The 24,391-nt window shown below is 43.5% G+C and overlaps 4 protein-coding genes and 1 non-coding gene across 17 annotated transcripts in view; 3 read left to right on the top strand and 2 right to left on the bottom strand.

The window, feature by feature from the left end:
• Positions 1–663: 663 nt before the first annotated feature.
• Positions 664–5,305, bottom strand: b4gat1 (beta-1,4-glucuronyltransferase 1). Its single transcript, XM_056443107.1, has 2 exons — positions 3,649–5,305; positions 664–2,536 (listed from the first exon to the last, which is right to left on the bottom strand). The coding sequence occupies exons 1-2, from the start codon at positions 4,777–4,779 to the stop codon at positions 2,345–2,347; spliced, it is 1,323 nt and encodes a 440-aa protein (XP_056299082.1). The 5' UTR covers positions 4,780–5,305; the 3' UTR covers positions 664–2,344.
• On the top strand, positions 5,287–5,368 carry trnas-gcu (transfer RNA serine (anticodon GCU)). The gene has a single exon. It is a non-coding gene; the product is annotated as a tRNA-Ser (tRNA).
• Positions 5,369–5,971: 603 nt separating this feature from the next.
• pfdn2 (prefoldin subunit 2) lies at positions 5,972–9,187 on the bottom strand. Its single transcript, XM_056442756.1, has 4 exons — positions 9,081–9,187; positions 7,413–7,501; positions 7,154–7,277; positions 5,972–7,015 (listed from the first exon to the last, which is right to left on the bottom strand). Exons 1-4 carry the CDS (start codon positions 9,159–9,161, stop codon positions 6,824–6,826), a joined length of 486 nt encoding a protein of 161 aa, XP_056298731.1. The 5' UTR covers positions 9,162–9,187; the 3' UTR covers positions 5,972–6,823.
• A 608-nt stretch (positions 9,188–9,795) lies between these two features.
• Positions 9,796–14,490, top strand: nit1 (nitrilase 1). The gene is made up of 6 exons (XM_056442832.1): positions 9,796–9,961; positions 10,792–11,025; positions 11,950–12,053; positions 12,193–12,329; positions 12,712–12,837; positions 13,674–14,490. Exons 1-6 carry the CDS (start codon positions 9,873–9,875, stop codon positions 13,938–13,940), a joined length of 957 nt encoding a protein of 318 aa, XP_056298807.1. The 5' UTR covers positions 9,796–9,872; the 3' UTR covers positions 13,941–14,490.
• A 668-nt stretch (positions 14,491–15,158) lies between these two features.
• Positions 15,159–24,391, top strand: part of clcn3 (chloride channel 3) — a 28,155-nt gene continuing 18,922 nt past the window's right edge. For 5 of the 13 annotated variants that reach the window (XM_056442814.1, XM_056442825.1, XM_056442817.1 and 2 more), the window contains exons 1-2: positions 20,600–20,766; positions 21,664–21,781. In XM_056442814.1, coding sequence (XP_056298789.1) covers positions 20,692–20,766; positions 21,664–21,781 — 193 coding nt within the window. In that variant the 5' untranslated portion in view covers positions 20,600–20,691. Of the gene's footprint in view, positions 15,661–20,584; positions 20,767–21,663; positions 21,782–22,214; positions 23,991–24,391 lie in introns of those variants that run through there. The other 8 variants (XM_056442823.1, XM_056442824.1, XM_056442815.1 and 5 more) reach the window with 7 other exon arrangements.

Here is a 24,391-nt window from a genome sequence, read left to right as displayed (position 1 = left end):
ACAAAAGGAGGGAAATGAGGAAGACGAAGAAGAAAATGAGGAAGAAGAAAAGGGGGGAAATGAGGAGAAGGTATAAGAAGAAAAGTGGGGAAATGAGGAAGACGAAGAAGAAAATGAGGAAGAAGAAAAGGAAGACGAAGAAGAAAATGAGGAAGACGAAGAAGAAAATGAGGAAGAAGACAAGGGGGAAGAAGAAAAGGGGGGAAATGAGGAAGAGGCAGAAGAAAATGAGGAAGAAGACAAGGGGGAAGAATAAGAAAAGGAGGTAAATGAGGAGAAGGTAGAAGATGAAAAGGGGGAAGAAGACAAAAATGAGGAAGAAAAGGGGGAAATGAGGGGGAGGCAGAAGAAGAAAAGGGGATACGTGACGAAGAAGATAATGAGGATGAACAAAAGGGGGAAGAAGAAAAGGGGGAAGTTAACAAAATAGAGGAAGAAGAAAATGGGGGAAATGAGGAGATGGTAGAAGAAGAAAAGGGGGAAATGAGGAAGACGAAGAAGAAAAGGGGGAAGAAGAAACACATTAGGAAGAAGAAAAGGGGAGAAATGAGGAAGAAGAAGAAAATTAGGAAGACAAGGGAGAAGAAGAAGAAAAGGAGAGAAATGTGGAGGAGGCAGAAGAAGAGGAGGAAAAAGAGGCAGAAGAAGAAGAAGAACTGACAGTTGTGGGTCTAATAAAATAGAATTTAATAGAAAATCCAATAATACAAATCGGGCATTATAATTTGTGAACAAACAAAATAGAGAAGAAGAGACACGTGAGAAATAAAGTACTGCATTACGTCATCACACGGGGAAAATGTGTAAATGGATCGCACTCCAAAGAATACATTCAAATGATTTAAAGAATAAAACATATTCCATATCAAATATCCTTTTCCCCTAACACACAATTCCATGCTAGTTTTCCTGTTTAGGTTCATTAAAAAAATTAAAAAAGTTCAACCAAATCCAGTTGAACTAAAACATGTTGACAATAAATATCAAAAATCAACATTTACACATCAACTTGAAGCCTAAAAGTAACCAAACACCTTTTATCGAAGCATACTTTGTAGTCCATCTGCTGCGTATCGAAGAAGAGTAGTTATAGTTGTTTAATACTGTCATGAAGTATGAACCCAATCATTTAATATATTCCACGTTACATCATTCGACTCTGGATAATATAACCGACCAGCGTCAGATGGAAGCATACAGTAGTTTCCCAGTGTAATCGTAGTGTTGCACAATGCTCTCTGTGAATTTCAGCGCTTTGTTCTCCTCAGGACCGGAGAGAGTCATCGCTCCCGACTCGCAGGGTGCCGGGAACGTCTGAAATGTGCCGACAGTCCATTTATATCCCCAGGAGCACCAAACAGTGGTGTTGCGTAATCCTCGTGTTCTGCTGTCATGTTGCCAACACTTTCAAGTGGAAATAAATAAATACATTTACACTATTATATTATATATATTTAAAACATTTTAAAATATATTATATAAATATAATAAACTATATATATTACAATATTATATATATATATCATTTTGTAATATATATTATAATATATATATATAATGTATTTATATATATATATTAAAATGTTTAAATATATATTATATCTATAGAAAATATATTTTATATATGGAAAGATTGGATATATATATATACACACTGTAACTCTGCACTTCACACTCATGTACTTGTCGCCCCCTGGTGGTCGCACCACGTCATTGATTAGCACGACGTTCAAATGAAAGCGTCAAACTGGAAATTAAAGTGATATAAGCAACAAAAACAACTCAGGAACCAAAAGGGAGGATTATATATTTTTACAGTTTCTTGATTGTGTCCTCCATTTGCATCGACCAATCAGAAGGCTGTTCATTCTCACTGTGTGTGTGTGTGTGTTCGGGAAACTTGTTTCATATCATTTTTAACATTATTCTCATCGTGCAGTTCCATCTGCTACGATGGAAGGATTAGTTTTTTCCTCAATCCTTTTGATAAAAATAATTTTAAAAAGGGACGATTGAATGTGATGTCAGTTGGACTTTTGGAAAGAAGTCCATCTTTTAAATGTTGAGCCTCTAACTTCCCGTTAGTGAATTCTCAGGAAGTTCTGAGACTATTTCTGGATCTGGACCGTCTCAAAAAGTGTTTTAAAACAGAAACGTGTAGTTTAACAATAATGTCGATCAAATGGCTTCTAGATTTCGGGTTTGCATTCGCTAAAAAAAAAGAAGGAGAAAAAAAGCAGCAAGCAAGATTTCCAATCTTTCCTTGTCGTCCCAACCAGCAGGACGTTGAAATAAACTCGAGAGAAAGAACGTGGCGCTAAATCTGCGGTTCCCTCCCGTTGGCTCAGCACCGGCGGTTGGACGACGGGTATTTGGTCTTCAGGCCCTCTTTGAAGCTGCGGAACAGAACGCGGTTCCGCTTGTTCTCCTCGTCCTTCCTGGCGTGGAACTCCTCTTGGACCTTGAAGCCCCGGTGCACCACGAAGGCCGAGCCCAGCACCGAGAACCTGTAGCCGGCCACGTGGAGCTCGCAGGCCTGCGGGGGAGGGAGGGAGACGTGAGGGTAAAGGAGAGAAGGTGAGATCAGTGGAAGCAAGATGAGGCGGGAGGAGATGGACCACAGAGGGTCAAATTAATCAGCAATGAAGTTGATGGTCAATTAAAGGGCCAGTACGCTGATTCAGTGTCCTATACCTTTAAGTTGGGAGACTCAGAGTTCAAAACTGAAGTGATCCTGACTGAGTCCTTAGTGCGGGTCAAACTCGCTCACTTGATCTTATGCTTCCCATAATGCACCTCTTTTTATAGACTGTCCCTTTTTGGCGAATTACCTTTCAAATGCCACACCCTCTTTTTGTCACAAAAAAAAATGAAATACCTGCATTGAGAGTTTTGAGAGGTGTAGTAGTACTCCTTATTCAAAGTGCAGTGACTTTAATGTGTTACATGTGTATTTCTCCTTTAATCCAGTCATTTCTTAAAGGAAAGTATCACTGATTATCTTCTTGAGATACTATTTGTTTGTTTTCTTACTCTTTATTGATGGTAAACTTAATATATTTGGGGTTTTAATACTGTTGGACAAAACAAGTATAAAGCAGAAGACCAAAAAAGCCTTAATGTGGGGCAGAATAACTTAAAAATAAATCCTGCAGTGGAAAGTGCAAAGCAAATATAAACGACTCGTCAAATTAAATATGTCCATATTATTATCACCATCGTCTCATCTCTGCCAACCAGAGCGTTCAACTGAATCTCTGTCTTCTATTAAAAATCAAAATCAAATATGCAAAGTCAAGGGTGAAAAAGACATTTTGAAACTAGAACGGGCACTCGGTAGAGCACATATTTCGCCGCAGCCACATTTTGGCATTCGTTGCATGCCAATTGGATAAAAATTGACCGCGCTATGGTAAAAAGAAGATGTTGACCTTTTCATGACCTTGACCTTTGACCCGATCGATCCCAAAATCTAATCAAATGGTCCCCGGATAATAACCAATCATCCCACCAAATTTCATGCGATTCGGTTTAATACTTTTTGAGTTATGTGAGTAACACGCATACAAATAAATAAATAAATAAATAAATACACGGCGATCAAAACATAACCTTCCGCATTTTCAATGCGAAGGTAATTATACAAACCTGGCTGATCCGATTGAATCCATACTGCTTGAAGCTCTCGTCGTAGAGGGGCACCGTGTGGGGCCCGATGTAGAACGGCTCCCAGGGGTCCGTCCAGCTGAGCGCGTAGGACACCTCCAGGGTGCCCGGCTCCGTCACGTGACCGTTGACCCACTGGGAGTAGTTGGTGGGGGCTTGGCAGCGGGGGCACAGCTCCTCGTAAAAGGGCCGGACCTCCCCCACCTGGTAGAGCTGCACCAGCTCCGCCTTGTTGGCTGGCATCTTGCGGGCGTGGCGGATCTCGAAGGCGGGCAGCACGAACACCTCGTCGGCCCTGGGCTCGCGCGCCCCCCTCCTCCTCCTCCTCCTCGCCATCATCATGGCCAGGAACTGCTGGTGCAGGTCTGCGCTCGGCATCATGTCCATGTCGATCACCAGGACGTAGGAGGTCTCTGTGCCGCCGCGCGCCACGTTGCGCAGCAGGTTGTTTGGGTACGACACGTTCCCACCGATGGCGTAGTTATTGTATTTGTCCCGGTGGGTCTCCAGCCGGGAGAACACGGAGGCGCAGTCCTCCAGCCCCGCGAAGTGCTCCCGGTCCTGGTCCGGGAAGCTGGCCATCTCCCCGGAGAGGCAGACCAGGTGGAAGTCCACCAACGATTGGATCTGGGGGCAGAAGAAGCTGAGCGCGTAGGCCAGCGCGGTGGCGAACTTGACATCTTGCCCGTGCGCGAATATGGCCACGGAGAGCGGGCTGTGCCACCGGGCCAGGAGCGAGTCCAGGTGGTGCAGGTTGTTGATGGTCGTGTGCGTGGCGAGCGCCAGGACCCCGGAGTCGGGGTCGGATCCCGGCTTCAGGTTCGTGGTGTAATCGCTCTTGATGAAGTTCTTGTACACCCGGTACTGGCCGCTGTTGTCGAAGATCCCCCCGGTGGACAGCGAGTACCTCAGGCGCTCCTTCCGCGAGTTCTTCTCGGGGTGCCCTTTTTTTTTCTTGCCCTCGGAGCCTCCGAAGAGCTCAAAGTACCGGTACCGCTGCTGCTTGCCGTGGAACTTGGAGAGGAAGGACAGGTAGATGAGCTGCAGCAGCGCCACGATCAGCAGAGCACTCAGCAGCACTTTGAAGACGGAGCATTTCTTGGAGAGATGCATTCCAGAGGGGACTGAGAAATGACCCGACGAGCGCGCACACACAAACCAGGTCCCTGGGGGGCCACCGTAGGCTATTTTTGTCCGCGCTTACCAGCTAACGTTAGCGACGCGCTGACGCGGCTAGAAACGAAACGACTTGCGCCGGTTGCCCCAGATTGTAGTCACACGGGCCTCGACGACGCGGATGAAACGACGAGTGTAAATCCGGTTTTTCCCCCCGGTTATGTCTATCAAATGACAAACACGGCTGTTACCCACTCTGCTGCTGCGGCGCGTTTCTCTACGTAACGACCGTAATGTCGAGAGTAAAGGCGCCGCTGAATCTGGTCCCGGAGCCCCGCTGGATGTCAGTTGGTGTGTTGCTGACGGGGTCACGGGTGGAAACATGACTATATCGGGGCTGTTGTCACGACAACCTCGACGGCGACGGTGTGAAAGTAAAAAAAAGTGACGTTTCACTCGGTATTTTCTATAAAAAGTTCTGTGGTTTGTTCATGGAGTCCATAAGACGAGGTGGCCGAGTGGTTAAGGCGATGGACTGCTAATCCATTGTGCTATGCACGCGTGGGTTCGAATCCCATCCTCGTCGGTGTGGATTTTTTTTTAAAATAAAGTTACAATATCCATATATTTTTATAAAGTTACAATATCCATATATTTTGCTAAATAATCACATACCATTAGAAGTGGTTTAGACTATAGATAGATGTCAAGCTTATTACACTACATATGCCTACCATAGGGAATAGGGACACACATTGGGATGTCACCCATTTAGTACAGCAATACAAAAGTCAATGTTATGCAGCTTTATCTTTTATCAAAGAATTCAAATACAATTGTTTTTCAAAACTCTGGCAAAAAATAAGAGATAATAATTTTTTTAAAATCCTATTGCCTTAATCCCCAAGACCACACATATGAACTATAACGTGTATGAAAATATAAAATCCTTTCATCCAGTCAAACACAAATCTGGGACCAAGAAAGAAGAAGTCTGTCAACTCTTCTTTAATTTAAGTGCATTATTACCAATTCACAAATGACATTTTTATATTTGAGCAAGCTAAAACAATTGCACAGGATGCTGCTTATATGTGTTTAACGCTGTGGAAAAGGGTAAAGTGCTGATGATAAGGAGTAAACACAAAGTGCATACGGTAGCGGAGTATTCAAGACGCCACACAAAAAATACAATTGTGACATTCTTTTATTCATGAGCATCAACAAAAACATATTCGTCTTTACCACAACATGAACATGTCCTCAGTTTAGACCGAGTTAACAAATGAATTTAACCAAAGCTCTAGCATGTGCTACAGATCATAAAGAATGTGACAACGTTCACTGTTTTCAATGGCGTCACATCCCGACTTCAAACTAGCCGTTCGGCACCAACTAAACAATGGAGACGCATTTATTTTAATCAAGTGACACGTTATGGGTATATTCTCTTGTTCATGCTCATAACCGATGCCGTCAAGCTCCTGTGCTGCTTTGATAAAGGTCAACCTTCAAAAATCAGCGGGTTTTTTCCACCTCATTAAGTTGTTGGTTAAAAAAACGTGTGTTTACCAGAAAAAAAAGCAGTGTGGTGTAGTTTTACTTTAATAACCATGCGTGTACTCTATTAAGTTTTAGGCTTTGGACTTTTTTTTATTTTGTAACGTAGCAACTTTGGGAATTATATCTGAATATGGGGAAGTATTTTCAGCAATGTGATAGAGTAAAACACAAATTTGCTCATTTGTAAATGTGAGTAAGACTAAAACAAGTACTTGAAAGTATTTCAGAAATTAAAATAGTCAATGACACTAAAAGGCAGAAGACAAACAGCCGTTTGTTGTCACACACCCAATGTGTAGTGAGTTTGTGTCTTTTGCAAAAAAAACTTTAATACCAAGTGAAATATGTTAAGCGGAAATGTAATCCAAAACAATGTTTTTCATGTGAAAAGTTCAACTTTGAAACCTAGATTTAATGTCGCCAACCATTTTTTTCAGTACTGCAGAAATCATAAGGCCCTACGGTCGCGCTTCTGTTATTACGACACTAGAACGCCAGCTCCACTTTTAGACCCGCCCCCTTCGCCGTCCCTGGATGATGATGCCGACTGGCCCTTTTCCTCTCCTTCGCCCTCTCCCATCAACCGGATGTTGTAGCGTTCCCTGTACTCAGTGAGGTCGCAACCTTTCGTCTGCATCTGTGTGTTGAGGGTTTCGATTATTTTGGAGATCTGAGGAGTGGAGAAAAAACCCGTTACAATTAGGCACTTATTAAAAGGAAAGTATTCAAATTCATATTTCAACAATCCGGCAATAAATTGATATACGATTTACTGGTAATTTAGTTTATTTCTTTTCTCATCCATCACCTGTTCTTTGTTGGTTTCCAAAGCCGGTAGAACTTCTTTTACCGTCCGCTCCACCAACACTCCTCCGACAAGACGAAAGCATTTCCTCGAAGGGTCCACTTCCCTCAGGGTGTCAATTACTAAACTGGGAGGGGGAAAAAAGTGAAGTTTAAATAACAAAAAAACAAGTAATCGATCCACTCAGCGGATCCGTCTTTGTGTGACGTGGGACATATTCTTATGATATTGTTTGGAGTCAGCGATAACATCTGCCACCGACCCGTGCTCGTTCATCTCCATCTCCAGCTCTGCAGATTTAGACGCCATACCGCGTTGCTCCTGGCGCATCCTCTGAAATGTCGCCACCACCTGTCGCACAAAAAGGCACCATCAGCAACGGAACCGACGCGCGACCCGTTTGTTCATTTTAGTTTGAGCCAGTCATGACACTTCATTTTTTATTCTAATAAATCAAATATGTTGGATGTCTGGCAGTTGATCTTCTTAATCAACAAATAATCACAATTTCACATATTGTAGAAAAACTGATTTTTTTTTGTAGATGCATGGGAAAATATAATCAAATATTTAGTTGGTTCTGTACGATTTGAACCTGACTAATATTTTCTAGGGTTTATACTGAGACGGTAGTGGAAGGTTTTATGTACTAATAGGCAGACTAATTAAAATTATCTTTAGTATCAGGCCTACTTTCCCCCATAAGAGTATGTGTTGTACCACAAAAGCAGCATTTTGAACACAGGATACGGTATACAGGAGTACTACATGGTATACAGGAGTACTACATGGTATACAGGAGTACTACATGGTATACAGGAGTACTACATGGTATACAGGAGTACTACATGGTATACAGGAGTACTACATGGTATACAGGAGTACTACATTGTATTCAGGAGTACTACATGGTATACAGGAGTACTACATGGTATACAGGAGTACTACATGGTATACAGGAGTACTACATTGTATACAGGAGTACTACATTGTATACAGGAGTACTACATTGTATACAGGAGTACTACATTGTATACAGGAGTACTATATGGTCTACAGGAGTACTACATGGTATACAGGAGTACTACATGGTATACAGGAGTACTACATGGTATACAGGAGTACTACATGGTATACAGGAGTACTACATGGTATACAGGAGTACTACATGGTATACAGGAGTACTACATGGTATACAGGAGTACTACATGGTATACAGGAGTACTACATTGTATACAGGAGTACTACATGGTATACAGGAGTACTACATTGTATACAGGAGTACTACATGGTATACAGGAGTACTACATGGTATACAGGAGTACTACATGGTATACAGGAGTACTACATGGTATACAGGAGTACTACATGGTATACAGGAGTACTACATGGTATACAGGAGTACTACATGGTATACAGGAGTACTACATTGTATACAGGAGTACTATATGGTATACAGGAGTACTATATGGTCTACAGGAGTACTGTATGGTATACAGGAGTACTACATGTTAAACAGGAGTACTACATTGTATACAGGAGTACTACATTGTATACAGGAGTACTATATGGTATACAGGAGTACTACACAGTAATCTGAATACTTGACGTCTGAATGACGTCTGAATCGGGTTTGATGGTCTCCAGTGATAAAAAAATAGCTCCTCACAGACTTCAACTGGGCAACACGTGTTCACCATTAGATGACGTAACGTTAATGCACATAAAAATACAGCCCGTTTAAAAATATACATCGTATTTAAGGCGGACTCCCTCTGTTGAGGAAGCAGAACGATGGCGACGAGGAAGCTAAAGGTTAGCTTTAGGTAACCGGGAGTCGGTTCGGCGGCTTCCGGTCCGCGGGACTCGAACCGGCGGCAACAACAGCGAGTGGCCCGACTAAAGCACCCCGAGGTGGAGGTGAAAGTACCTGTTCGGCCGACGGGCCGGACGGTTTTCCGCTGGCGGTGAGGCTGGCTTTGCTGCCCGTGCTGCTACTGTTGGCTGCCATCTTGGAAGGGTGTTGCTGAGAAGGACCCCAGGCGGGACGTATAGAACTGTCTCACGGGAGCGCCTGTGTAGAAATGAAGTCCCGCAGCCGGTAATGGCGGAGCTGATTTAAATTACTTTGCACTCTGCTGGGTAGGTTGTGATGTAGTATTATACATCGTAATCTATCCGTTGTATTTTGTAATATCAAATAAATGTAAGTAAAAGGCACAATATTCTATTAGTTACCTATACCAGCAGTACTCCTGAAATGTAAAATAGGCGTTTGAAACATATCCATAAACATGTTCGCAAACACCTTTCAATATGCAATTCAATATTCATCACAAACTACAGCTTCCAAAAGGACCACTAACTGAAATGAAGCAATTATCTCTTGTGGAAAAACTGATATTATTCAGTACAAGTGCAGGATTAATCTTTCGCTAAAAATGTGATAATTTTTTAATGATACAATTTAACATTTTGGCAGAAGATTATATATTCCTAAAAGTACATGTTATCGTAGAAAAGCTGTTAGAAATGTTCAAGTGCATCAAAACAATTCAGAACCAACCGAAGCCTTAATTTCGCTCACCCTCTCCAGCAGGTGGAGGTGACGTGCTTTCATGTTGTGTTTTTAATCCTCTGATGAATAACAGAAGAAGAAGGCGGTTCCTGCTGTACACTGAACCAAACGTATGCGCTTCTCACGGGCGGCTCACTTGGGCCAATGTTCACAGTCAGGTGCATTTTGGGAACCTCTGCAAAGAATCTGACCTCTCGTCCAGTTTTGAGACGCCGGATCGAGCTGCAACGCAGGTGAGTTTATAATCCTGACAACAAGGGTGTGTGTTGTTTTGCTATCCAACAGCTGTCCCTCTAAACAAGGACTCTGACAGAACCTACACTTGTAATTGTATTATAATAATACATAAAAGATCAATGATGAAGCAGGAAGTCAGAGCATGACTTGATTGTGGAGAGTTTTTAGTTCACATATTGCATTTGAAAAGTCCCCACAAGGAAATATCAACATTCAAGTTTTTATTTGCCATTTGTAGCTAGACCAGCCGTCGAGAGTCCAGACCCATTGGAAATATAGTGCAGGGCTCTCGGAGTCAACAGATTAGAAATAACACGATAAGAAAGAAGAAGAATACAAATTATAAATGAATACACTATACAGAAGGTGGTTATATGTACAGTTTTTAATACAGTTTTAAATAGCATATAGTAAGTATCACACAATGAATTCATAACAAAAACTAGAACGGGCACTCGGTAGAGCGCATACCTTCGCATATCACAAGATTGGGCATTGAATTAGGAACCTGTTGGCATTAGTTGCCTGCCAATTGGATATAAATATGGTAAAAATATGATTTTGACCTTTTCATGACCTTGACCTTTGACCCGATCGATCCCAAAATCTACTCAAATGGTTCCCGGATAATAACCAATCATCCCACCAAATTTCATGCGATTCGGTTTAATACTTTTTGACTTATGCGAATAACACGCACGCATACAAATACACGGCGATCAAAACATTACCTTCCGCATTTTCAATGCGAAGGTAATAACCGAGGCCCGTTAATGGTCAACCAGTGGTTGCCCTGGTAACAACGACCTCTTTCTCCTCCGTGCAGGATGTCGACCTCCCCTCTCCCGGTGGCTGCGGTGTGTCAGATGACGGCCACCCCGGACAAAGAGGCCAACTTCTCCGCCTGTCGGCAGCTGGTGGAGGACGCCCAGCAGCGAGGGGCCTGCATGGTGTTCCTCCCCGAGGGCTTCGACTACATCGGATCCAGCCGGGAGGAGACGCTGTCGCTGTCCGAGAGCCTGGCGGGAGACACGGTCTCAAAATACACTCAGCTGGCCAGGTAGACACATGGTTACCTTCGCATTGAAAATGCAGAAGGTTATGTTTTGATCGCGGTGTATTTATTTATTTATTTGTATGCGTGTTATTCGCGAAACTCAAAAAGTATTGAACCGAATCGCATGAAATTTGGTGGGATGATTGGTTATTATCCGGGGACCATTTGATTAGATTTTGGGATCAATCGGGTCAAAGGTCAAGGTCAAGTTCATGGAAAGGTCTACATCTTTTTTTTTACCATAGCACGATACATTTTTGTCCAATTGGCATGCAACTAATGCCAAAATGTTCATAATTCAATGCCCAATCTTGTGATATGCGAAGGTATGCGCTCTACCGAGTGCCCATTCTAGTTTTAGTTTATTTTAATCAATCTTTTTATGTCTGCACTTTGACCGAAACGTCCGTTCAGTTATTTTCCAGTAGGCTGCTGGTTTAGAGCAAGATAAACCACTCTTGGACACTTCTTCTATATGTATTCTGCAAATCTTCAAGCAGATAAAGAAAGTTTGTAAATGAGATATAATAAGGATAAGGATGTTGAAAACATACAACGAAATTAAGTTGGCGACTCGTCGGTCAGTACAGCAACTACAGGTAAAAACATGAAGACAGGACATTTCTCATTTAAAACAAGACATTTCAAAATAAATAAAGCATAAAACACAGGCATCGATGGCTTAAAAGTGAACAAGTGTCGTGTAAAATAGTATTTTGGTCCCCCCGCAGCTCTGGCTGGGTGTGGGGGTGATGGATATTTGGAAAAGGTGAAGTATAAGGTTTAGTATGTTTATGATTGTAAATATATATTCAGTAGATGAGTGAATCCTTCAGCAGGCGGCTTCTCTACTCTACTACTGTCTCGTGGGAATAATGGACCCTTCTTAAGGATGTCCTCAGGTATTTTAACCCGTCCTTCTTCCAGGAAGTTGGAAGTGTGGCTGTCTCTCGGAGGATTTCATGAACGACGACACGACTGGGAGTCCGACAGGCGAATCTACAACAGTCACGTTATCATTAACGATAAAGGTACTTGCACAATCTCTCTCTCTACGCTCTCATAAGAGGCCTTCCTCGCTGCAATGGAAGACCATGAAGGGTCCACGTTGTGCGCCGCGTGACCCCACACTTGACCCCACACTTGACCCCCTTGTCGTTGCATCCGCAGGCGACATCGTTTCAGTTTACAGGAAGTCTCATTTGTTCGATGTGGAGCTGCCAGAAAAAGGGGTGTGCCTTAAAGAAAGCGCCTTCACCGTCCCCGGGCCGGGCCTCGTGTCTCCGGTCCAAACTCCCATCGGCAAGGTGTCATTTTAAGAGATCATAAATAGCACCAAGTAAATGCACATTAATGATTCATGATTAGTTGACGTAAAGCCTCTGGGGGCTATTGGAACATGTTCATGTTCTTAAATCTTAATGCTAAATATATCTCTGTTTACATGCAATGTATTTATTTTACTGTGAAAAGCACATTTTTAATCAGGATTTTTTAAAAGTTTAGGCTGGGAGTTTTCAATACAGAAGGAGATTTTTTCAAATTTGAGTAAAGCAAAACTATACGTTCTTCTTTATTCGTTTTTTAAAAATATCGTGGAGAAGATTTTCAGACATATTTCAAATCCACTTTGGCTTCCCAGCTGCACAGTTTAACGTCTTTGTGTTGTTGTTGTTTTTTTACTTCCAGGTCGGCCTGGGCATCTGCTATGATGTGAGATTCCCAGAGTTATCTCTGGCTCTGCGTAGGGACGCGGCCGAGATCCTGACGTACCCGTCGGCCTTCACCGCGGCGACGGGAGCCGCTCACTGGGAGGTGGGTCGAGTCTGATAAGACCAAAGAGAACAGGGGGAAGAAATGGAGAACCGATGAAATCTAAGTCCCCGTATATGAGTGGCATGAAACTTACTGCTGGTGAAATTACTCTTATTTTCTTCCTTTGGGTCACAATACATTATTTAAACTATCACCACCGTCCACCGTAATAACTTTACAGCCTCAAACGGGTCTTTTTAACTTTATTAAATGTATAAATGCACATCTGTCCCTAACATATGTGGCCGTACTGTCAGGTTTACATTCAAACGTAAAACAAATGTGCGATTCCTTTGACCTTTTCAAAGTCAGATGTATCTATTAAGAAAGGAAGTGGATTTAAACCACTCTAAATTATTTAAATAATATTAAAAGGGATGAGTCAAAACCAATAAGACAAATACAAAACAGGCAATCAACCAAAACAATAAACCTTCCTTCTGAGTTATTTACACACGTTTTCTCAAAATAAGTCTGATTTATCTATTAGTGAGGAAGTAGATTAAAATATCTATAAATTCTTCAGACAATACAATATCAAAAGGCACAGATCAAAACTAATAAGAAAACTACAAAACAGGCAATCAACCAAAACAATCAACCTTCCATGGGGTTATTTACACACGTGTTCCGCGTTTTTCAAAATAAAAGCCTGATTTATCCATTGGTGAGGAAGTAGATTAAAATATCTATAAATTATTCATACAATACAATATCAAAAGGCACACTTCAACACGAATAAGAAAACTACAAAACAGGCAATCAACCAAAACAATAAACCTTCCATGGGGGTTATTTACACACGTGTTCCGCGTTTTTTTCCCTTCTTCCCCCAGGTGTTGCTTCGCGCACGCGCAATCGAGACCCAGTGCTTCGTCCTGGCGGCGGCGCAGGTCGGCCGGCACGGAGAGAAGCGGCGGTCGTACGGCCACGCGTTGGCGGTGGACCCGTGGGGCGAGGTGCTGGCCGACTGCGGCGGGGAGGAGCCCGGCGTGGCGCTGGTGGAGATCGACCCGGAGAAGGTCCGGAGCACCAGGAGGAGCATGCCGGTCCAACAGCACCGCAGAGACGACGGTTTCTACCGGGGTCTGGAGAGCAGCTGACCGCGGGACACGTGTGCAGAGCGCAGGACTCTTTATGGTTGTTCAGGCCTACGTCACGCTGCACGAGCACTACGCAGTTAATGAATGAGAGATCAAAAGATACGGGGATGTCAGATTGTTTATTAATGAGAAACACCAGGAGGTGGAAACATGAGTGAGGAAATAAGCACAGCCAAATTAATCTGTTAATAAATGAAGTGTAAATATGGAGAATTCGATTTCTGGTTTAACTTTTGAGTCATTTTGTCATGGCTGCCATAGATAATCTCATTTATATTAATAATCGGCTTAAACCGAATGACTCTGAAGTAATATTACTGCACATGGTACTATTAGAAATAGGATTGAAATGGTAAATATGCCTGTTATGGTTAATTTGCAGATATAGGACCGAAATGGATATGTTCAAATTATTTAATTAAATCAAATAGTGTTGTGCTGAATGGTTATGAACTCAAAACGTCTGAAACAACATCAATTGGTTTGTTTGTCTTCTCTTTCGTAACAAAATAAATAGTTAACTTTCCTCCTTCTGCTTGAGGGCAACACACCGCTGTCTCTGTATGAAATGAGTGAAATGGTGAAATTCTTCTTCTTTTAAATTATATGTAGAATTATTCCTGAGAAGACATGGGCATGAGGTTGATCCTGGTGCTTCTTATTCTTTTAATGCTCAGTTCATTTGTACAATTGTCAGAATCTTCATAATTAGTTGAATTTAAAAAGTACTCCTAAAACGTGTCCACAACATTTCAGAATGACTATTTAATTTTATGATTATTTATATATATATATATATATATATAATTAACTTGAATCTGCAAAGTAACTTAAGGTAATAAATAATTGGAAGTAAAGTAAGGTGTAACTAAGTAGAAAGTAGTGTAAACTAGAAATACTCAAGTAAAGTACCTCAAAATTGCCCTTAAGTAGTACTTGAGTGAATGTTACTTCCCCTCTCTTCTCGAATTGTGTTTGTATTTATTTACTCAAGTTGTTGATGTATTGCTGAAGACTAAACTACCCCCTTTGTATAATTTTTTTTAAATTAGCACAATTATAATCATCTATAGCATAATAATAATAATATATATATATATATATAATTATAATAATGCAATATATATATATTATTGCTGAATTAATGTGTGTGTTGCATTTAGCTGCTAGTTGTGTGTGTGTGTAGATCTATATATATATATAGTAAAACAGTGATGTAGAACATTTAACTGCACAATGAGTACACTTTTGAAAGTTACAAAATAATTTAACTGATTTAAAAAACATTTTAAATTTTAGTAGCATTTTTAATGCAGGGTTTTTACTTGCAGTGCAGTATTTTTACAGTGGGGTTTTAGTACTTTAACCCAAAACGATATGAGTACTTCCTCCACCACTGCAGTATATTCTTATTTAATCCCAGCCGTTTGATTTGCAGTGACTGGATGAATTATTGATTACCCCCCCCCCTCATCTGTTTCACCGTCACACAGACTGGGTGGGAACTGCTGCTGCCGCGAGGATGGGAAACCGGAAGTGAACGTCACCGACACAGGAATGGGACTGAAAAAAGAAAACAGCATCATGATGAGGAGAATGTCAAATCCACTTGTGTGAGGAAACAGACTGCAAAATGAAAAGAAACGTTTCAACTATACAACAACCCCCCCCAACAAAGGATGAATTGTCTTGTCGGAGCTGGAATTGAGGCGTCAAGAAGGTAACACGCTTTCTTTTCTTCTTCTTCGCCTTCTTCTTTCGCGGTTATGACGGTTAGCTCTGTGTGTGTGTTTGAGGGGGAGACGTGTGTGTGTGTGTGTGTGTGTTTGAACGCCCGAGGCCGTGTCTCCATCCTCTTCCCGCTGTCACAGTGAGTGAGCTCGCGGGGTGGAGATAGCACCCTCCTCGGGAGCAATTCAAGCGGGCGCTTGATTAATATGAGAACATTTAGTGGATAAAACGCTCGTTTTCTTGTGGCGGTGGTCGCGGGGGCCTTTGGCAGCTCGCCGAAGGAGAACCGAGGGTCGAGCCGACATTGCTTGTTACCACAGCGACGGGTTGGCGGTGACTGTGCAGGGCGCGCGCGTGCTGCACCGGACGGGTCTCTGCCATGCTGACGGTGTCGCGGTTGTTTTGTCGACCGTTGGAAATCACTGCAGTCTTGTTCTTGTCCTCTCTTCTTCTTTTTACTTCTTCTTCTTCTTCTAATATCTTCTTCTTCTTCTTCTAATATCTTCTTCTTTTTCTTCTTCTTATATGTTCTTCTTCTACTTCTTTTTCTTCTTCTAATATCTTCTTCTTCTAATATCTTCTTCTTTTTCTTCTAATATCTTCTTCTACTTTTTTTTCTTCTTCTAATATCTTCTTCTACTTTTTTTTCTTCTTCTTCTAATATCTTCTTTTTCTTCTTCTTCTCCTAATATGTTCTACTTCTTTTTCTTCTTCTTCTAATATCTTCTTTTTCTTCTTCTTCTAATATGTTCTTCTTCTTCTTCTAATATGTTCTTCTTCAAATATCTTTTTCTTCTTCTTCTTCTAAAAGTGTAGAAAGTTGGGCAGCAAAAGTTTTTTGGTGAGACTTTCATACGACACTTTATATAATACAATTAAAATTAAATTAATTGCAGCTTTAAATGAGACCAGATATCCAGTCTGTATTTTGTGTAGTCTAATTTATTTTAAAATGAAGCTGATTTGATCGATAATGCAACATATTTAAAAATGTCATCAATCTGAACTTATTCCCGAGTCAAAAAGTTTGTTATTTAAAGTTAATGACGCTGTTTTTAGTCTTTCTGTGATCATAATGATGAATCAATTAAAATATAATATTAAATATGAATTATAATGGCTGTTTCTCACTATTTTTTAAAAGATGAAACAGTCGATGGGTTAATTGATTTATTTATTTCATGTTTATATTTGCCACGCAACGCAGCAAGATAATGCAATCGCTTGTTTTATCTCATTAAATAAAACTGCACGTAGTTATTGAGATCGAAACAAAAAACTTCCCGTCGACACGTATTCTGTTGAAGACATAGATAAATTCACATTTAATTGTTTGGTCTGTAAAATGGAAATGTATTTATAGCAGCAACAGACAAGTTTACAATATATTCAAAACAATAACAGAGAAAGGACCTCTTTAAACATGGCCGCTGACTGTGTTACGTGTGTCTCGATTGTTTCCGCGTCATTAAGCTCGAGCTCAAGAGTTTAATTCAGGTGTGTTTCACCTCCGGTAAGATCAGACTGTCTCCTTCCTATTGGCCCATCTGGAAGGTCAGTGATGTCATCATGAGATGCCTTAATTATCATATTTCAGTTTTCACTCCACAATGAATATTACCAGCAGATAGATTTGACATTAGTCTCCTTCTTTTAGTTCTGCTGTCATCAGAATACAATAATATTGTCAGCCTTTAGTAGTACACACACACACACACACACACACACACACACACTGCATTTCTTTTACTGCATAGCTGCAGCATGTATATTTACATTTTTTCATATTGCATCATTCATTTAGTAAAAAGTAGGAACATATATTGATTAATATCTTAGACTAAATGGACCAATATATATGGAGTCATAATCTATTTAATATAAATTAAATCCAGTGAGTGTGTATGGCATCTGTTATTAATTGTTAATTGTAAACGCAGAGTTATTCTGCGTTCCCTGTATTATTTTCATGTATTGTCGCTCGACGGCTGCTCGTCTTCAGCAGCTTCTCCAGGAGCGGATGTGAGATCCGATGTATTGATACGATGTATTGATCGCCTGTCGTCTCGTGTGAAGGTTGAGTCTCAAGTTATTGGCCCCCGTCTGTCGGAGGAGGTGTGAGCCGTCGAAATGGTTTTTCAGAGCGATGCCATAGGAGAACCATTTCTGGTTCCACGAAGAACCTTTCAAAGCAGGGTTCTGTAAAGAACCATTTCCTTAAAGAGTTCTTCAAATAACCTATAAAGGAGTCTCATAGAATCTTAAACAAATGGTTCTTTAAGGCACCATTTCTGGTTCCACGAAGAACCTTTCAAACCAGGGTTCTTCAAAGAACCATCACCTTAAAGAATTCTTCAAAGTACCTATAAAGGTGTCTCAAAGAACCTTTAAAAAATGGTTCTTCCACGAAGAAGCTTTCAAACCAGGGTTCTTCAAAGAACCATTTCCTTAAATAGTTCAAAGAACCATTAAAGGTGACTCAAACAGAAAAAAGTCTCTTCAGTAGATGAGGGTTCTTCGTAGAACCACAAAGCCTTTGAAGGAACCATTTAAGAACCATTATTTTTTCTGTGTCAGAGCGAAACGCTGAATCATGTCCCTGCAACGGTCGCCAGCTGGAGGAAGATAACGTCCTCGCCGCTCCACTGATTCTGTTCCCTCGCCGCTCCACTGATTCTGTTCCCTCGCCGCTCCACTGGTTCCGTTCCCTCGCCGCTCCACTGATTCAGTTCCCTCGCCGCTCCACTGGTTCCGTTCCCTCGCCTCTCCACTGGTTCCGTTCCCTCGCCGCTCCACTGGTTCCGTTCGCTCGCCGCTCCACTGGTTCCGTTCCCTCGCCGCTCCACTGGTTCCGTTCGCTCGCCGCTCCACTGGTTCCGTTCCCTCGCCGCTCCACTGGTTCCGTTCGCTCGCCGCTCCACTGGTTCCGTTCCCTCGCCGCTCCACTGGTTCCGTTCCCTCGCCGCTCCACTGGTTCCGTTCCCTCGCCGCTCCACTGGTTCCGTTCGCTCGCCGCTCCACTGGTTCCGTTCCCTCGCCGCTCCACTGGTTCCGTTCCCTCGCCGCTCCACTGGTTCCGTTCGCTCGCCGCTCCACTGGTTCTGTTCCCTCGCTGCTGGGGGCGGCGCTGATTTCGACCGCAGCGCCGCACACATGTAGCATGTTGGAGTTATGAGTAACGTGTCCATGTGGGAAGCGATAGTTTACTTTAATAACATCAACAACAATAACAATAGTTGCCGTGGCTACACGCGGGGGATCTTGAGTTAATTATTTTGTATTTTTAGTAATAATTATTCCATGAATTAAGATGAAATATGAACTCTATAACTGATAAGGAGCTATGCAGTCATCTGGTCAAAAGGCCGACATCGTGTATGATCAATGCTCTGATCGCACCGTGGAGTTCTCATTAATATCTTGATGCATTAATACTAATATTAATGCCATTTGTTAAGTGTTGAAAAAGCTGGGCAGGAACAAGCTGGTAGAATAGGAACCATACAGATGTTTGATTTATTACTATTATAGATAAATATATATATCGTGATATTTATGGCAGGTATTGTATCGAAGTTCTAATTTTGGTATCGTGACAACCCTACACACACACACACACACACACACACACATTAGCTCAGTTGTGGGATTGCAAAGTCATCTTGATGATTTGGCGTGATTTTAAGAACAAGGAGGTTTTAAAGATAATCTTTCCCCCGATCACGATGACTCTGTGCATCTAGAGGTCAAGGGGCAACAACGGGTGACGTCGCACGAGCTCACCGAGGCGAGCCCCGCCTCCCGCACGAGGCAAATCGAATTTCCAGGCCGTGTTGATTTGATAAGAGAGGGTGGTCCTGTCCGATGGTGAATCATTGGGTTGTTGTTTATTTGTGAGAGGAGAGTTTTATTTTACACCCGACATCTAAATATGAAATTAATCCAAATTAGAGCGTGAACTAGGAATTGTTCGTGTAAATATGCACCGGTCTGTTTTTGTGTCAGTTTAATGTTTGTTTTACTGTTTTAAAACTCGTTTTGCCTCAATCTATCTCTAACTTCCAACTTTTCTTTATCTTCACTTCCCTTTCATTGTGGCGGCACACTAGAAAGTGGAATCCATTCAGGTCGATATGAAGGCAGCTTAGAAATCTAGGCCCAGGGTTTTTTGGCGAGGAATATGGAGCCGCCTGTCGGACCGTAGTGGATTAGTGAAGGCATTAAATGAAATGTTTATCTTCCTCCTAATCTCTCTTCCTCTTTTTGATATTCTATAAATATCTTCAGGCTATCTTCTACTTTTTAGGAGTCCTTGGACCGTCTGTTGATCCTTTGAGGTCACAGGTTGGGGTGTAGTTTCCACCTCCTCCACAAGGGGGCGAGGTTGGATCGCCATTGAAGTGCCATGTGTCGATGCCACTCTTCTTTATGATCTGGTCCACCTCTTGTATTCCCATGGGTCGTTGTAATCCGTCATTCTATAAATACACGCTGTGACGTCACTGCTGACATTTAAAAATATATATATATTATCTAATTTTTCCAAAAGCTCGTTCCTGAATATGCACTACTCCCAAAATGTGTGTGTGTGTGTGTGTGTGTGTGTGTGTTCCCCAGTGAAAGCACCAGTTGCCCGATTCACCAAATATGTAACTGGACCGAAGTGTGACGGACAACAGGAACCAGATCGTCCCGTCTTTTGTCGTTTGTCTGGAAGCTGCTCGTGTTTCCATCTTTTCGCCGGAAACTTTAAATGCACGTCCGACTCTCAACCCGTCCTCGCGGAGCGCCCGTCCACACGTCTCCGTCGTCGGACCTGCTTTCCCCCTCGCAGACTTCTTGAATCTCGCATTCCTCACAAACACGGTGTGTGTGTGTATATCCCCACCCCCCTTCCCTCCTTATCAATCCAGGGCCCCGGTGCGTTGCTAGATGGAGTCGGAGCAGCTGACCCACAGAGGCTACTGCAGGAACAGCTACAACAGCATCGCCAGCGCCAGCAGCGACGAGGAGCTGCTGGATGGAGCCGGCGCCGTCATGGACTTCCACACCACCGAGGACGACAACCTGCTGGACGGGGACGCCGCCTCCCCAGGTAGGGAGACCCGGATACCTCAGAATATCATCCCTCCCTCCCCGCCTCAGCTTTTGATTGGTCCTGGACCTTTATTTTTTGCGCTTTTTCCCTCCATAACCCGGGCTTGACGAGAGAAAAAAAACCTCACCGTCCAATGAGATTGGACCTTTCCTGCAGCTCCCCGCCGGGCCCGGTGCTCTCTCTGTCGCTGCGTCTCCGAGTCCAAACATCGAGTTTGTCTTCATGACTAAGCTGCAAGCGTGTGTTCCCTCGTGTGTGTGTGTGTGTGTGTGTCTCCCCCCCCCCCTCATCTCCATCCACACCCATCAGCCGCTCTCCGTCTCCATCTCGTCTCACCCTGCAGGCGCCGGCCGCCGTCGTGATCCGGGCCTCACGAATGAAACTATGAAATCGAAAAAGCAACGTGGTTACAATCCACCGAAATAATCCGATCGTGTCTCACGGGCGCCGGCTCGGGTGACCTTCGCGAGACCTCTGACTCACCGGTCGAGGTCATAATATGAAGAAAATTTACTGTTTCAGAGCTTTCAATCAAATCTCGTGGTTTTTATCGCCGTGTTTAAGGGGTTCAGGGACTCGAGAACTGGCGAGATTTATTGTTTCTGCGGAAATCAAATAATTTCAAGAGCAGCAAAATATAAAATGCTAACTAACTGTAAACGCGTGTTCTCCCATTTAAAAGCAAGGCGCTCATTAAAGTTGTTGTCCAATTAAACACCAGTTTTATAACCATGCGGCTCTCTCAGGACTTGTTTGTTAGTATTTGAAGTTGTTTTTGAGTTCGCTCGTCTCACTTTTCTCGTCTAAAGTTCCAAGGTTTCGCCTGTTTCTTATTTCCTCTTTAATTTCCCCGTTTCCCGCCACTGTCTTGACCCGGTCCCCTTTTTTTAACAGTTCCTGCTTCCTGCAGTTCCTCTTGAGATGCGCCTCCACTCTAAACGTGTGCTCGTGGCTCCTCCTCCTCCTCCTCCTCCTCGCCTCCGGGCTGACGTGGCCCTGTCTTTCCTGTCCGGTAACAATGAAAGACGTGTTTGTTTGTTCTGTAAACAGGTCGTCAGCTGGCTGGATGTGGGAGAGCTCAGGTGGAGCCGGGTGGGAAACGGAGATTCAAGCTGATTCAAAAAGAGTCCCGATAATAAGTGATTCATACTTTGTTTATAGTTCGACGGCTACGACAAATTATATCTGATGTCGTCCATGCTCACCGTCACTCACTGCAGTCACCTGTTTCTCATTCCTTCTGAGACTCAGTGTCTCTCTCTCTCTCTCTCTCTCTCTCTCTCTCTCTCTATACATCTCTGCTGCATCCTGTTTGTTCTTCCTCGTCTGAGTGAAACCTGCTTATTCCTCTCTCTTCTTTTTGGGGGGGGTGGGGGGGGGGGCTTGAAGCTGATTGGACAGAAAGCACACATGCTGATGGGGTGGGGGGGGTCAGAGGTGTCGACTGAGCTCCGCAAAAAAATATGGATTTGGAAGTGCGCTGGTTTAGTTTTTGTGTGAAATCCCATGTGTGTGTGTGGAAAGTCCCATTTGAATCGCCTCATCTGCCTTCATTTGAGGAGGTTTTTAAGACGCAACATAAAATAATAATAAGTTTGAAAGGTTGTCAACTAGTTGCTCGCTGCCTCTCTTTACTATGATGCAACTCTTCCCCCCCCCCCCGTGTGCCTCCTAGGATACGTCTTATAACATATTTATGTTGCGCCACAGCCGTTCACCTAAAGAGGGAGCAGATGTCATGTTGGCTTCTTTCAAATATTAAAAGGACTCTGACCCTACTACTGTCTTTGCCTGCCCGGGGCTCCACCCTCCACTCGTCCGTCATTATGTGCGCGTGGCACCCGTAGGTGACACCCGTACGTGACACCCGACATTCCTGTGAACCGGTTTGTCCTCCGGTCGGTGTGAGCTTCAGGAAGTCTCTGGTTCGGCTGCTTCTTCCTTGGAGGCCGGGTCCCTGGGCTCTTTGTGTGTCGCGGTGAGGGGTTAACCGGAGAGCTCGCGGTGAAGCCCTCCTCCGGGCACGCGGGGGCTCTGGCTCGCCCTCTCTGGTGGAGATTGTTTTCTGAAAACTCTCTGTTCGCTTTCGGAGGAAGTAAAGCAGGAACATGGAGCCATGCTTTTGGAGATATGAGTCCTTGAAGTGACATTTTCTTATTATTATTCTGTTTCCTTTTTTAACTCACTGGATTACGATTTATTTTCTTAAACTTCATGTGGGGTTTGATGTCCCGATTGGGAGGTAACAGACGATGGCTGACATCACCTGTGTCATTGCCTAGCAACGAGAGCCCCGCTGAGAGGTAAGGGAACCTGGAGGTCTTAACATTTTGACTTTTGGACCGTTTATTTTTCCTATTACCGTGAAAACAAAAGGCGTGGGAAAAGCCAGGCTCCTATTCTGCAGGCCTGGAAGCTGCATTGGTTAAATAAATAATAGATTATTGCACCAAGTTTACAAAACACGTCTTGAAACAACGACTTGCTCTTGATTATTTAACCCGTGAAATCCACTTCAGAACCATTGTTCACAGAAATAAGATAAGGAAAGCAGGAAGTATTCACATTTTTGGCTGGAGCCAGTAACATTTTAGCTTATAAATTACAATGAATTGACCAAAATGGTTATAAATCTATATTTTTCCTATTTAGCTGATTATATTTTCATTATCCATAGTATAACTTCCATTACTTCAAACCCCCCCCATGCACTGCTCAGAATGGAATATTCCATTTCGGAGCCTGCCCTATCAAACACACACACACGCACCCTCACACACACCCCTCTGGCCCGGCGACATGGTCTCTCCCACCCAGGCAGTGCTCAGTCATCTCCCCTAGCAACCAAGGCTGACCGTACTTGTGTGCTCGTCTTTCCCCGCTCAGTGTGTGTGTGTGTGCGCGTGCGCGTGATGACATCATCAGCTCCGACAGTCAGCTGCTGCAGTGGAGGGAGAGCGAGAGAAAAGGATGGGGGAGGGAGAGAGCGCTCACACACGCGCACACACACACACACACACTCACACACACTCCCGCTTGTCTTCCTCTGGTAAACATGGCAGCGGCGACTCAACCGCGCAGCAGTGCGTAGTGAAGCCTAGCTTAGCTTAGCTTAGCCTCAGCTGTCAACATGGAGGAGGAGGACGCCGCGGCGGCCGACCCCTATCTGCCCTACGACGGGGGAGGGGACACCATCCCCCTGCAGGAGATCCCTAAAAGAGGTACGCCATGTCCCCTCTTCTGTTTCCTTCCCTCCTTGTCCTCATGCCGCCGCGATGACAGACGACACCCCCCTCCTCCCCCTCCTCGTACAGTGGGTGCATGTGGCTCCATCATGTTGCTGGCGAGGCGCCTGGAGGTGCCAGTGTGGATCTGAAGCTGCCATTGCTATTGACCGCATGCTCACTGGGAGCAAAACAGGCACCTGACCCGGCTCCTCTCAGCATTCCCCTCCCTGTAGATGATCAACCAGCTGTGTGTGTGTGTGTGTGTGTCAGCCCGAGATAATGAGATAAAGAGGGAGTGTGGGTCGGTGTGAAGGCTTGTGCGCGGGCCTGTGAGCGAAGGCACCACGGGCATCCATTTTAATTCCCCCCCCACGACACAAATCTCACTTCTTGTT

The sequence above is a fragment of the Pseudoliparis swirei genome, chromosome 21 (genome assembly GCF_029220125.1).
Source record: "Pseudoliparis swirei isolate HS2019 ecotype Mariana Trench chromosome 21, NWPU_hadal_v1, whole genome shotgun sequence".
NCBI classification, from domain to species: Eukaryota; Metazoa; Chordata; class Actinopteri; order Perciformes; family Liparidae; genus Pseudoliparis; species Pseudoliparis swirei.
This window is presented reverse-complemented; position numbering and strand designations above follow the sequence as displayed.

Bases quoted from the DNA above. Each gene is read 5' to 3' on its own strand.
- pfdn2 (XM_056442756.1), bottom strand. From the start codon at position 9,161: ATGGCAGCCAACAGTAGCAGCACGGGCAGCAAAGCCAGCCTCACCGCC. The intron at 7,278-7,412 runs GTCGGTGGCAGA...TCCCCCTCCCAG, and splicing joins ATGGAGATGAACGAGCACGG to TTTAGTAATTGACACCCTGA. The intron at 7,016-7,153 runs GTGATGGATGAG...TCCACTCCTCAG, and splicing joins TGGAAACCAACAAAGAACAG to ATCTCCAAAATAATCGAAAC.
- nit1 (XM_056442832.1), top strand. From the start codon at position 9,873: ATGTTCACAGTCAGGTGCATTTTGGGAACCTCTGCAAAGAATCTGACC. The intron at 12,054-12,192 runs GTACTTGCACAA...TTGCATCCGCAG, and splicing joins CGTTATCATTAACGATAAAG to GCGACATCGTTTCAGTTTAC. The intron at 12,838-13,673 runs GTGGGTCGAGTC...TTCTTCCCCCAG, and splicing joins CGGGAGCCGCTCACTGGGAG to GTGTTGCTTCGCGCACGCGC.
- b4gat1 (XM_056443107.1), bottom strand. From the start codon at position 4,779: ATGCATCTCTCCAAGAAATGCTCCGTCTTCAAAGTGCTGCTGAGTGCT. The intron at 2,537-3,648 runs GTTTGTATAATT...CCTCCCCCGCAG, and splicing joins GATTCAATCGGATCAGCCAG to GCCTGCGAGCTCCACGTGGC.